The sequence below is a fragment of the Furipterus horrens genome, unplaced genomic scaffold (genome assembly GCF_987537825.1).
Source record: "Furipterus horrens unplaced genomic scaffold, mFurHor1.1.pri manual_scaffold_4, whole genome shotgun sequence".
In the NCBI taxonomy this organism is placed as follows: Eukaryota; Metazoa; Chordata; class Mammalia; order Chiroptera; family Furipteridae; genus Furipterus; species Furipterus horrens.
In genome coordinates this window covers 158,796,067-158,811,397 of record NW_028327174.1, presented here as the reverse complement: position 1 = coordinate 158,811,397, position 15,331 = coordinate 158,796,067, and the positions used below count along the sequence as shown (strand labels likewise).

General features: G+C 37.1%; 1 protein-coding gene across 1 annotated transcript in view; it reads right to left on the bottom strand.

The window, feature by feature from the left end:
• The window catches only part of TMC1 (transmembrane channel like 1), a 129,399-nt gene that overhangs the window by 14,613 nt on the left and 99,455 nt on the right, over nt 1–15,331 (bottom strand). The window contains exons 15-16 of the mRNA XM_090275222.1: nt 11,172–11,239; nt 2,817–3,056 (exon numbers count right to left, since the gene is read on the bottom strand). Of these exons, the coding sequence (XP_090131348.1) occupies nt 2,817–3,056; nt 11,172–11,239 (308 nt within the window). The remainder of the gene's footprint in view (nt 1–2,816; nt 3,057–11,171; nt 11,240–15,331) is intronic.

Genomic DNA, 15,331 nt, shown 5'->3' with positions numbered 1-15,331 from the left:
ACTGTGTTCTGGACTCAAAGAGATGAAAATATTCCCAACCTCTGGAAGTCAGCTACACTATTAAGAAAAATAGACGCATAGAGTAGAATTGAAAGTAAGTAGTATAATAGCAGTGTCACAGTGTAATATGAACCTAAACATATTGTATGATCTCCATTATTTTTTTAAATTTGCATAAAAATAAAACCAGAATAGAAAATGCCAAAATGTTAAGAGTTGTTATTTCAGCACTTTGTGGGTTTATGGGTAATGTTTGTTTTCATGTGAAAATGTTTCTACAATTTCCAGGTTTTCTAGTATAACCACATATCACCTTTGCAGTAAGATGAAAATACATAAAAATATAATTACCATGATGTTACCAGGGAGAAATGTGAGAACCTAGAAAACTAGAAATTGTTCAGATTATTAGTGAGGGGACTGGGGGAGAAATATCAAGTATCAGGAAATATAGTGGAGGAATTAGAAGAATTTTCTTCATCTGAACACCAAAGAGATAGTTTTAAAATTACTGAACTGTTTAAGGTAAATTCACTTAATTCTGTAAATAATTTTCTGGGAAATTCACCCTCCTTAGCCAGATCTTGTGAAACCAGAACAAGCTAAACTATCTCATCAAATTGCTTTGCAGAATGGATCTTCTAAGGTATTGCAGCTACTGTACCTAAAAGCATACTTGCTTCTAGGAGCAACTGGCTGTCACTGTGGTGTCTCCATTAGCCTATTTCAAATGCACATTTGTCAACTGGCTGCCCACCCAGGTACCAGGAAGGGTCAGACGCCCTTCACTTGGCAGGCTGGGCAAACCACCTCAAACTCAAGGTCCCTAAGGATGGCAAGTCATGAAGCTCCTTCTAATACATGCCTTTTCACCTGATTTCTAGGGCTGAACAACCCTTTTAAACTTCTAAGTCCAAACAAATTTAAGAAGTGTACATTCCTTTCCTCTCAAAATGAGAAAATTGACAGAAAAAATAAACTATCTAAATAGAATAGAGATAACTCCTTCCCCAATACTCTTGAAAATATTTAAATTTCCTTGCTCTTAAAATAGTGATATACACTTAGTAATTTTGCCTAAGTTTATCAACTAGAAAATACTTGGTCAAAATCATATATTACGCCTTAGACAAGGACAAACTGTTTCATTACAATCATAGTAACCTGTGATATAATGAGAGGCAGAAGAGTTAGAGCTCAAAAACATAAAATTGTGCAGTCGCTGTACATATTTAGCTCAATGACATTTTGAATGTGAATATACATAAATTCCTTTAATAAATTTTTCTGAAAAGGATCAATATCCAATTAAAAAAGTTAAAAAGCAGCCCTGGCTGATGTGGCTCAGTAGATTGAGTGCCATCCTGCAAACTAAAGGGTCATGGGTTCGATTCCCAGTCAAGGCACATGCTTAGGTTGCGGGCCAGGTCCCTATTTGTGGGTGTGAGTGAGAGGCAACCACACATTGATGTTTCTCTCTCTCTCTTTCTCCCTCCCTTCCCCTCACTCTCAAATAAATAAATAAATAAATAAATAAATAAATAAATAAAGGCACAACTAAAACTTATCCTGGATATTTAGTTCTGTGGGTAATTAGCAGTTAACTGAAGTCTTTGCATGGCTTATCTCTTGAACTTTGTGCTCTGAAATTTATCCAGGATTTATTAAGACCAATCACTCATTCAAGACTGCAATTTCATATATAGTCTCCAGATGTCACTCTCCACATTATTTATTTCAGCCTGCTGGGGAGCAGCGGGATGAAATGAACAGGACTTGTCAACATCAGCTTCCTGAATTGACAGAACTCACAGCTATTTCTGCTGACTTAAGGTTTTCTTTCTTGTCCAGTAAAGCAATAATAACTCAGACTATTATTAGAGTGGAAATGCCTCTTTTATACCTAAGTCAATGGGCTTGACTTGAATTTAGTAATTTGGGTCTGACAACATGACACAGAAATTACATGTGGCCAATTTTGCATCATGGTTGTCATTCACGTGGCTTTTTACATTTACATTTTCTTCACTGAAAAGAATAAATAACTCAAATGTATGCTTCCCAGTGACTCAACATGCAGAGATTTGGGAAGAGACTTGTAGACTGGTCCCTTTATAGAATGAAATCTCAATCTTCCAGATCCTGGAGACTCTGCTTTCTCGGTACATGTCATAGAGAGAACGATGACATAGAGAACTGTAGAGAGTGCATTTACAATTTGGATCAAAGAGACTTCTTGAGTTTTTATTACTGCTTGAGTGATTTATTCTTGTTATTGCAGGAGAATATATGTGAAAAACAGCTTTAATATTTTACTGGCATGTAGCATTTTGGATTATAAACTGTGAGACCCTCTTTATATTACTATCTAATAATGATTCCATGTCCTAGGTATCATGGGGGTGGTCTACTATATTTATTTATTTTATATTTTATTTTTTCAATTCGGTAGTCCACATGAAACATAGCAATAGCTTCAAATGTCTCGATGTGAAGGCCTGGCATCAGGAAAATGTTCACATCTAGTGCAGCTCTTTGCTATCTCCTTATATGGAAGTAGCTGAGATTAATTGTCCATATTTTACCCAGGCAGAGCCTGGACCGGTTAAATTATTTCCCTTTAATGATTCCCAAATGAGAAAATAGATGGAGTCTCCATGATATAGAATGAACCTGAATAACCCAAAGGATCTCATTCCTGTATACTAAAATGCCTTTGTCTGAAAAAACAAAAATAAGTTATACAACGATTGACCGTTCCCTATTTCTGTGCCTGACAGAAATCTATGCCCAGATGAAATTTCAAAGACAAGAACCTGAAAGGGCCACAGTCAAAAGATGGCGGGAGGCAGACGATCATGTACAGCACGGGCATGGTGGACAGGAAGAGGATGATGAAGAGCATGGTCACATACAAAGTATTCGATTTGGAAGCCTTGAAAACTCTGGCCTCAGGAACATTGCAACACGTCACAGCCCAGCCCTGGAAGTACATGGATGTGTAGAGACGAAGGATATTGATGCCTGGGAGGCTGGGAGCAAAGAAAGACCCCATCCTAGAAAGGAAAATAGAACTCAGATCAATTTAAGTCTTTACTCCAGAACAAGGTCACGCAGCACCTATTTATTTCACATCATGCTTATTAGCCAAAGGCAGACAATGTATTACCACTTTCAACTACATAAGCCCTTTTTATAAATAAATTTGACTAATCTATTTCCACCTTCTCTATGTACTTTACCATCTCCCCCATTATTATAGGTATTATATACATAATTCCTTCATAGAAATTATGTAGATCCTTAATCATATCTACTATCATTAATAAACTTAAATTACAGCACAGTCAACTATATATATGTATTACATTTTTGTACCATTTGTCTTCTACTTCTAAAATAAACAATTTCCCTAATACTCATATTATTGATTAAAATAGCCCAAATTAAGTTTTTAATAACTGACTCTTAAAATCACTCATTCTACTCAAATGAACTGCACATCTGGATTAATTACTTTTGTCACGGCTTATGAATTTTTGCATGATAAAAGAGAAAAAAATTAAGTCTTTCTTTTTCTGATGCTGTTTGCTATTTGTGGCTGCTATGGTGCTTTAGAGATGATGGGAATGGTCTTTTGTGTCTAATATGTTATGTTTTGTTGATGTCTTATAGCAAGCTTTATGTGTTTTTAAGATGAATATTCAACACATTCACCTAATTTAGTTTATTTGTTCACATTTTTTTCACATCTTTACTTCAACTTGTCCTGGAAATCCATTGCTTTGTACATCAGATTTAGAAAAAGTATTTTTAAATGCTATTTTTAAACAAGAACCACTTTGGTGAAGTCATTCTTACTTGATGGCTTCATTGGTTTTTGCAACAAAATAAATTTAAATTTTCTTTAGTGAGAAAATCCATTAGCACCATAAAACCATATTAGTAGCAATTAATTATTCCAAATCCAAGAAAAGCTTTCAGCTATAACTTATTTTTGAAGTTTAAGCAGAGTCTTATTGTTAAAAATGTTCCAACTCTAATAGAGCCCTCAACATTTCTAATTAGGATTAGCATTTTAATCAATCCAATGTAAATTTGGTATATTATTTTGGGGAGGGGAGTTCAGTTAGATGGAGAAATATGTTTTTGCTATAACTGAACTTGCAACCCAACATTAAACCATTTCATTGGAAAATGGAATCTTGTCACAATTCAGATTGTCTGGTTGATAGGATTCCACACAACATATCTGAATGATATTTTAATATACTGAATTGACCAGAGACTTTGTAGAAAGTTAAACTATTTTTTTTAATGGTATGGATTTGGGGTGATAATGATATGCCCATGAAGGTTTAGAGGTTGTTTGAGATGTCAATAATGGGACACACTGTGTATGTATAAGGGTAAGGGGTATATAAGGACTTTGCACTTTCTACTCAATTTTACTGTGACTCCAAAAGTTCTCTAAGGTATAAACTTTATTAATTTAAAAAGATGAGAGGAGGAACTTCCGGCCAAGATGGAGGCATAGACAGACATGCTGCATCTCCCTCCACAACTAAGAAGGAATACAACTACCTCAAAACTAGAAACAACCAGAAGTTCCAGAAAGTCAAACTACATGGAAGTCCAGCAAACAAAGATATAAAGAAGAAATACTCATCCAGACAGGCTGCGGTCAAAAAAATTACAGTATAAACAGTCAACCAGTACAGAATGAAGAAACAAGAATTGAGAAAAATGAGGAGAGGCTTATGAACATCTGGGACAACTTTAAACGTGCCAACATCCAAATCATAGGGGTGCCAGAAGAAGAAGAGGAAGAGCAAGAAATTGAAAGCTTACGTGAAAAAAATTATGAAGGAAAACTTCCCAAATTTGGTGAAGGAAATAGACACACATAAGTCCAGGAAGCACAGAGTCCCGAACAAGCTGGACTTAAAGAGGACCACACCAAGATACATCATAATTAAAATGCCAAAGGTTAACCATAAAGAGAGAATGTTAAAAGCAGCAAGAGAAGAGAGTTATCTACAAAGGGGTACCTATAAAACTATCAGCTGATTCCTCAAAAGAAACTTTTCAGGCAAGATGGGACTGGCAAGAAGTGATGAAAAGCAAGGACCTACAACCAAGGTTACTCTATCCAGCAAAGCTATCATTTAGAATGGAAGGGCAGATAAAGTGCTTCCCAGACAAGGTAAAGCTAAAGGAATTCATCAACATCGAGCCATTATTATACGAAATGTCAAAGGGACTTATTTAAGAAAAAGACGATCAAAACTATGAACATTAAAATGACAACAAACTTACAAATATCAACAACCAAATCTAAAAAATAAAAACAAAAACAAGCTAAGCAAACAACCAGAACAGAAACAGAATCATAGGTATGGAGAGCAGTTGGCAGATTATCAGCTGGGAAGGGGAAGTGGGAGAAATGAGGAAATGATGCAGGGATTAAGAAGCATAATTGGTAAGTACAAAATAGAGAGGGGGGATGTTAAGATTAGTATAGAAAAGGGAGAAGCCAAAGAACACACAGGTATGACCTGAGGACATGAACTAAGTAGGATGGGACTGCTGGAGGAAAGGGGGCTACTGGCAGAGGGAAGCAAAGAGAAGAAAAATGGGACAACTGTAACAGCATAATCAACAATATACTTTAAAAAATTACAACATAGGTTGCATATATCCAAGAGATACATTCATTACTAGCATGTACAGAAATAGAAAAAAATTTAAAAACACTGCAAATTTGCTTTTATTTTATATCAATGCATAAAATAAAGTACATAATTTTTATTTATTTTCAGTTACAATCTAGAAATTATTAAACAAATAAATATAAAAATGTAAAAAATAAAAATTTTTCTTAAAAAAAAAAAGATGAGAGGATAAACTTTGGAATAATACAGTGTATCTTGGTTATAGAACAGCAAGGGAAAACTTGGAACCCAAAAAATGTGAGCAGGAACCTCAAAAATGTGAGCAAGTGAGTGAGTAACAGTCCTAGCTGAGGGATCAGAATTACAAAGCACTAGATCATATCCCCAAATGCTAACATTCATAATGGAATATGCTTTTGAATGATGATGCCCTGAGCCCTTCTAAAAGTCAGGGTTGGCCATGTGATGTTTTTCTGGCAAATAGAATAGAAAAAAATGAGACGTCTCACTGCTTGGTGGAAACTCTAAGAGCCCTGTGAGGTTTTTGCTCTTTTTTCTCTCTGTTAGTCTGACCAGCAATATTCCAGGCGGATCCTATTCTGCCTGTCTAGGGCTCCAAAGTAAGGGTAACTTACGAGAACAGAGCCTCAAACAGCCCTCATTAGACTTGTAGAGTAAACAAGAAGTAAACATTTCTTTTTGTATGATTTTGGGGCTATGTTTAATTGCTGCACAGCCCAGTCTAAGGACACAATTTTGTACATAATTCAAGACCAAGACTTGCCTAAAGTCACCTATATTTTCACCTATACGTATCCATGCATCATTTGTATGCATATATATGTATCCTCATATGTGCGTGTGCCTATAGGTAAATAAATTTAAAATTTTCAAAATGAATATCACATAGGCATTTTGAACAAATGACACAAAAGCCATAACCTAGAAAAACAGGTGCAGGCACAGTGATATCTGAACCTTAATGCTCACCTGTCTTTGTCATGACTCACTTACTGGCTTGGCTCACTAAGTCCCTTACCCGGCCTTGATCCTGTCATTGTAATACCTGAGCCTGATAAAATGCTTTCCTTCCAAGAAGATCAAAGCAAATGAAAGCTTCTTTTATTTAGCTTTTCTTATTACTCTAATGGTATGGTACATCTCAGGTAAATTATTCACATGTGATCAACTGAGAAAATGAAGTAGCAAAAGGTGACAAGATTGGCTTGATGGTATATGAGACAGTGTTGGAGCCATGTCCAAACCCATCCTCTATCTCACTGGGTGTTCTCTGCTACTTCTACATCCTGCTATGATAGAGATAATTTGTGCTTTTACCATTTAAAAATATGATTACAAAAGTCTATGCTGTCTATTTAAAAATAAATGTGCAATATAAAGATTTACTGATCATTTCAGCAAATTCAAAACAAAATGGATTTTTACCTGTAAATATTTGGCTTTAATAACATCAGAATAAATAACTTCCACTACTTAGAAACTCCTAAAGCAGCATTGTCTCCAGTCACAAACTAATGAAAATGGATACAAATCCCCACACTCTTTGGACTATTTCTGAAGCAAAGAGCTGATTAACATGTGTGAATACCCTTGTGCAAGAGAGCTTACTAAAGTTAGATTATACACTCCATGTATAATCTTCCTCATCAACTTCCTGGGAGTTAGGAAAAGAGTATTTATACAAAGCATTGACCTGAAGATGAATAATAGTTCTTTTGCTTCTGGAACTCTGTTGTGTACCTATCTTTGTACACTCAAAAAGCACAATCACTTTCTAAAGTCTTCTTCAGACTAATCAGAAGCAAGATTTGATCAATAGCTGAAGGATGAACACATAGAAAGTGATAGTGCAGTGATGCTGCAGAGATTTTGCTAATGGATCTACCTATGAGAGAACAGGAGGCTTTTAGGTATTAAGGATGTTAATATGAACAATAGTAATATATAGATACAGTTAGAAAATTGCAAGTGAAACCAGTCAGGACAGCCATTGCAACAGCTTTCCTGACAATGAAAATGGGTTTCTAGGCAAATCTGTGGTCTAAATTCTGATAGAACAAGAAAGAGGCATGTAGCATTTGACTGTACAAGTCACACCCTCCAGGCTTGAGGGATTTATGGCACTCTGTAAGAGCCAGGGAGTTTTAAAACTGATATAACACAGTGGTTTCTCATTACCCCAGGAGCAATGTTAGGTATTCTTCTCCCATGATAGCAGAATGCTCTCCAGGAAATGAAAGATCCAGAACCCATGGAAGCTGCTCCCTTGACAGTCTGTTAAAAGTCATACATTGGGCCACTTTGACTTTCCTCCCTGCTTGGAGAACTAAGGATGCATTTTACTCCTTCATGACTCTGGACACATGAGCCAAAACTTGAAAATTTAGCCAAGAAGTACATTTTCAAATATACCTGACAATGGAGAAGTTAATCTTTTTATAGTCTTCTCTTCACATTGATTGATCTAATTGAGGCCCAGGAATTTGACAGGCCCCATGGCAAGCTGATGGGGCCCTTGACTATGGTCTCTATATTACTAAAGCAAAATAATTTTAATATTTTCAGAGAGGCCTTATCTCACAAAGGTTTAATAATTCAGGTCGGCTGTGGTTGGTTGAAAGATTTGAGTAACATATGATACTTCTGCAAAAACTGAACCTAGTAAATAGTACTTGTCCAAAGGAAAATAGTGTGGTCATATATTAGACATGTATCAACAGGATAAAGAAGCTCACTGTAACTGCTTGTGGGTTAGGGTACTTTTAGTTAAGAGTGACAGATTTCCAAGACACATGGTCCCAGATGAAATGCATGCTGTGATTCAATTTTTACTCTCAAAAATGGTTTCTACTGTACCAACTCATCTTAACCCATCAAGGTTTATAGGTAGAATGTTTTCATTTAATAAAAGATATGAGAATCCTTTGAACATCAAAAGGAATAATTCTGATGTGCAAATGGTTCTGTGAAACAAGTTCCAAAATAAAGATCATATTTTTAACTTGACCTCCTTAAAATATGTGTTTCATCTCTATAAACTATTGGATTTGGTAAGATACTATTTTTTAAAGTAGCTATAAGTTGTATTTTAAATATATTCATTGGTGATAACATGATATAATCAATTTCTCAGAAAGACTTACAAGAATTTATTTCATACTTAACATGTAGTAATGTGATCGTTAGTGTTTCACTGTTAGATTCTAGTGTCACAGGATGTAAAATATAAAATGCCTTCAAATAATCTACCAACCAGAACATAGATGCCCAGAATTTGATGAAGAAGTGCTCTACAAAACAGGCATATGCCTTTGAGAACCAAGATGGAAGATTTGAGAAAAAAAAAGTAAGCTACTCATAACCATCCATTCTGCACAGGCAAGTGTTGACTTAGACACAGAGTGTGCTCTCCTCTGACACTGGGCTACAGGCTTGATGCAATAATGATCTTGGAAGCTTTTCAAAAAGTGGTAGAGTCTGGCCAAGATGGAGGCCTAGACTGACACCCTCTGTCTCTCTCCACAACTAAGAAGAAATACAACTACTGCAAAACCAACAGTAACCAGAAGTTCCAGAAAATAAATAGAAGTCCAATGTATAAAGTTATAAAGAAGTGGTGCTCACCCAGACAGGTAGGAGGGATGAAGCTGGGGAGGAGAGGTCAAGCTGTGCTGTCTGTGGCAGCAGCAGTAACGGCAGCAGGACAGTGGTAAGCACAGACACCCATATTTAAGGGGAGGCAAGAAGCACCTGGGGAGCACCCCAGCTGCAGACCAGACGCGTCATCTTGCAATTCCAAAGCCAGGGAAGGCAGACCCCTATTGCAGTGGACTGTGAGGCCTGGTGGGGGTGGGATGGAGGAGGAGGATCCCGGTCTCTCAGTGGAGACTGAACAGCAGGAATTCATCTTGGACTCCCACCCCTGCAGAAAATGCCCTGCGAGTGCACAGGGCTCCCCACTCCCCTGTAGCATAAGGGGTGTGACACCCTTGCCCAGGAAGCAAAGGTAAACACAAAACTCTTCAGGATGGCACAGATCATGATAGAGATCCCAGTGACACAGCTGACCAGACAGCAAATTTCTAATCTAACAAAGCAGCAGATAGGAAATATTCCTGAGGCACAGTTCAGAGCTTTGGTTATAAAAGCACTTACAGACCCAACAGCAGATCTTAAACAAGACAGGGAAGGAATGAAGGCTAGTCCTGTTGAAATGAACAAAAACACATACGAAACTAGTTGTGAGGGCAAGAAAACTAAGGATCAAATCAACAAATCAGAACATAGGGAAGGAACAGTCAACCTGTGCAGAAAGAGGAAACGAGAAGTGAGAAAAATGAGGAGAGGCTCAGAAACCTATGGGACAGCTATAAGCGGGCCAACATCTGAATCATAGGGCTGCCAGAAGGTGAAGAAGAAGAACTATAAATTGAAAAATTATGTGAAAAAATAATGAAACAGAATTTTCCTAACTTGGGGAAGAAAATAGACTTACAGGTCCAGGAAGAACAGAGAGTTCCAAAACAACTGGACCCAGGGAGAAACCACACCAAGACACATTATATCAAAATGTCAAAAATTAAAGATAAAGAGAGAATCTTAAAAGCAGCAAGAGAGAAGAAGAAAATTACATACAAAGGTGTCCCAATAAGACTGTCAGCTGATTTCTCAAAAGAAACTCTGTAGGCAAGAAGGGACTGGCAAGAAATATTCAAAGTAATGAAAATCAAAAACCTACAGCCACGATTACTCTATCTAGCGAAGCTGTCATTCAGAATAGAAGGGCAAAGAAAGTGCTTCCAGGACAGAATAAAACTGAAGGAGTTCATCAGATCCAAACCACTATTATATGAAATGTTAAAGGGACTTGTTTAGGAGAAGAAGGATCAAAACTATGAACATTAAAATGAAAACTGTATCACAACAACCAACAATAGAAGCTAGGGAACCGAAACAAACGCAAACTACGTAGGCAACGAGAGTGTGAAAATAATTATAGGTAAGGGGAACATTATGGGTGGAGTACAGGGAGGGGGGCGGGGGGAAAGGGAGGGAGATGGTACAGGAATTAAGAATCATAGTAGGAGGGAGTGGAGTAGATAGGAAGATGTTGAGAGGAACTATATGCACAACCAATGGGCATGGACTAAGGGGGGGTGGACAACTGGAGGGAGGGATGTCACTGGGTGGAGGGGAACAAAGGGAAAAGTAATTGGGACAACCGTAACAGCATAATCAATAAAGCACATTAAAATAATTGATAGGGGGATGTTAAGAATAGTACAGGAAATGGAGAAGCCGAAGAACTTATATATCCACGACCCATGGACATGAACTAAGAGGGGTGGGATTGCTGGAGGGAAGCAAGGTAGTGGGTGGAGGGTGGCAAAGAGGGAAAAATTGGGACAACTGTAATAGTATAATCAATAAAATACATTAAAAAAAAAGTATTAGACTATCCAGCAGCTGGCCTACCAGATCATGCCTTGGTTGAAGATCAGAGCGAGGACATTGCCACTGATGTCAAATTCGGTGTAAGAAGGCTAGAAAAGGCACAGACATTCATTGGATTAGTATCTCAAGTGGTGAACACTGAAAGTCAAGTGTTTCACATTTTTGCATAGGTACGGCTATCCTCTCATTGACTTTCTTGCAGCCACAATAGCAGAATAATCAATATAACAAGTAATTAGCAATAAATAAAGTAAAAAAGCACTCTTTTAAAATAGTAAGACTCATTTTGAAATGCTGTCATTCAATGGCTCTTACACACCACTGGTGAAAGTAAATATCAGAACAGCCTTTTAGAAAAACAATTTCATGATACATATTAAAAGCTTTAAAAACCTCATTCTCATTGACCCTGTCAAGTCTACTTCTCAAAATTTGTTTTAACAAAGTAATCTTAAATGCTGAAAAGTTTACACAAGCAGAGATGAAACCATCTAAATGTCTAACATTAGTTAAGTAAATACAGTATATACATTGATTAAGTAAATACATCCAGGGATGGAAGTAGTATGTATTCATATACTATGATATACTGAAACTAACTACATCCTGTTGGAAACATATTTACATACACAAGAGAAAACAACATACATATATATTTTAATGTATTGATTGGAGAGAGAGAGACAGAGAAACATCAATTTGTTGTTTCACTTATTTATGCATTCATTGCTTGATTCTTGTATGTGCCCTGACTGGGGATCAGGGCAACACTGCAACCAACTGAGCTACCCAGCTAGGGCCAAGAAAATTATATTTTAACATTAAACAAAAAATACATAAAATTATACATTCATTAATTTTATCAACTTACTGTGAAACTATTTATAAAGAAAACAATTGAAAGTACTCACCAAAATTAATAGTTATTTTATGTTAGTGATAGTTTATGGCTTCTATTTTCTTCAAGTTTTGCATATTATAAAATATTTTCAACAAAAATATGTAATTTTTTTACAATAAAATAAATATAGAGAAATACAGGAAAAGTTAAAGAAGTTTTTTAACTCAACGTGCAGTGTGTGCCTCCGAGATAATACCATCTTGCCTTTGGCAGCAGGGCCAGGCTGTTCTTTGTGCAGAGGGGCCATCAGTAGGAACTGTCCTAGGGTGGCCCATCCAAAGGCTTGCTGGTGACATATTAGGCATTCTAGAAGGAAAGCTTCTATTAATGGGATTAATGCTAATTAGCAAAGGCAGTAAAGTTTGCTTCTACTTAATACAAAAGAGAGAATAGTCAGGCAGGAGACTGAGTAAATGGTAATAAGAGAAAAAGAGAACAGCAAAAAGATAGGATGTGAGAATACCAAGAGACCATGAAATAGAGACCAAGAAAGTGGCAGGTCCTATCACTGTCCCAAATCCTGACATATGCACATGTGACTTCAGATCATGTGTATCCTCATAATAACTCCCTCTCCAACACTCACATGCACCACATGCACACACATGGCTTGAAAATGTCTCTGTTCTTCCCCAACCCAAGAACCCAAGCATATATTTGTAAGGTAGAATAGGTCTCTGATTTGGAACTCCAACAAAATTGTCACAACATTTTAATGCTTTGCTCAGAAATTCTTGAATCCAGGTCAACTTCATCACTTTCACAAAAGATAGTCAACTGAAAGATATGGGCAACATGTCTTGTTAACACATTCAGGGAAGAAACCAGCAAGAATGACATAACAAGAATCGTTAAATAACATGATAAAATGGCATAGAATGAAATAATATGTAGCCCTATTATATTAGGCAGGATAAAGATGACCTAGATGATTTCACTCAAGAAACCGCTAACATATATGCAAAGTGTTTCACTAATTTGTCAATGATCTAAAACTACAGCATTTATAAGATAAAAAAAAAGAAAAAGATTTTGTTGACAGTTTTTATCCTAAAATCAACAATGTAAAAAATGTAGCCTTCATGGAGAAAAATAAATTGCTTCTAAGCACGAGTAACATTCATCCTGAGTCTTTCTCCTTCCCTGGGAGCATTTGCTCTGCATCATCTATTCTGCTCTCTTCGAGCCCTATGAGCTCACAGAACACATTTGACAAATGCTCAGCTGGGCGGCCTGCAACATCTGTGGACTTAAAGCAGCTCTCCCCTATGTCTGTTCCAAAAATCAAACCTCCCACCTTGACCTCAGATAGTGTCATGATTCAGCCCACCAAACTACAGAAAATGAAAAGAAAACCCAGCCTTTTAGAAGTGCAGTCCTTTTATTCTTACAAGCACACAAGCCTCTTAAAGGTCATTTGAGATGAGATATTTTTATTACCAGGTGACTGAAAAAGCTCAAAAGACAGCCAGGGAACCCCTGTCTCTGTTTGCCGCAGGGGCCTCTGGAGGAATGAAAGCTTTGATGCATAAATCGACCCAATACAGACAAAGGGTATGGGGCAGCCCTGCGCTACCAGGTGATTTTGTGATACAGATACTTGACAGGGGTGGAGACCTGAGGATCAGACTACCCTACCATTTCCTACCATTAGTGACTGGGCCACTCGCTAATCTCTTCAGGTCTCAGCTTCCTCACAGGTAAATTTATGAAACAAATTAAATTAGGTGTTGGTATACTATGGCCCGTGAGCCAAATCTGGATCGCCATCTGTTTTTGTAAATCAAGTTTTATTAGAATACAGCTACATTCATTCGTTTATGCATTGCCTGTGGCTGTTTGGGACTAAGGCGAGAAAGTTTAGCAGTTACAACAGAGGCCATATGGCCTGCTGAACATAAAAACCAACCAACCAAACAAACAAAAATCTACTTTCCTCTACGACTCCATTCTATCACAATACTTCTGACACAGGTGTGTAGGTTTTCCCCCACACCAAGCAATTCTTCAGTTCTCCATAGACATCAACTGGATGTCTGCAATTTACTCAGTTATGATATTAAGTGTCTAGAGTTAGAGCACAACCCACTGGTTAAGGTCTCACTCCCACAAGACTGCCCCACCTCAGTGCCAATCACAAGTTCAGCTTGTCACCTACACGACTGACAGGTTATAAATTAAAGAGTCCCATAACGACCTCCTGAGATTTGATAATTTGCTAGAACGGCTCACAGAACTCCGGAAAAAGTTTGTTTACTAGATTTCTAATATATTATATTAGGATACAACTCAGAAACAGCCCAATGGAAGAGATGCACAGGGCAAAGCATGTGAAAAGGGGCACAGAGTTTCTGTGCCCTCTCCTGGCATGCCTCCTTCCCAGCACCCCAATATTTTCAGCAACCTGGAAGCTCTCTGAACCCCACAGTTCCAGGGATTTTATGCAGACTTCATTAATAGGCATCATCAATTATTCACTCTTTCTTCAGCCCCTCTGCTCCACCTGGAGGGTGGAGGGAGAAACTGAAAATTTCAAGCTTCTAATCATGACTTGAACTTTCTGGTGACCTGTCCCCATCCTGAAGCTATCCAAGTCCATCAAGAGTTGCTTCATTAGAACAAAAAACAACCTATTGCACAAGAAATTTTAAGGAATTTAGGAGCTCTGTGTCAGGAACCAGCATCAAAGACCAAATATTAGAACAAAAGATATTCCTAGCACCTTTATTGCTTAGGGAACTACAAAGGTATTCGGAGCTCAGGCCAGGAGCTTGGAATGAACACCAAAATAGATATTTCTCATATATCTCACAGCAACACACCTGGAAAAGCAAGACCACTATATAGCCCCTTATGAAGTGTTCTAACTTATAAACTAAATAATTTCTAAAATCCCTTTCTCATCTAAAATATGGAATTGGTTGAAACTTAGACCCAGTTATGAAAGAATTGATTTTCTATAAACACCTTAGAAATGGAATTTAATAGTGCATACATGAAACTCAGAAATTCTCCCTATAAAAATAAAATAAGTGTAAGAAGTCAATCCCCACCCCCACCCCCCCACACACAGTATGAAATTCAATACTGATTCTTTTAGAGGTAGATTTTTTTAAATGTGTGATTATATTATAGTTTAAAATTATAAAGCAATATTTTAATAATAACTGTGTAAATCAATTTACAATGTGGTTGTTTAATTGTCTCTAAAATCTAAAAAGCTTAAAGGTAAATGATGCTTAGGAAAAAGAAGGTTTTCTTGAAATCTGAGTTAGGAAAA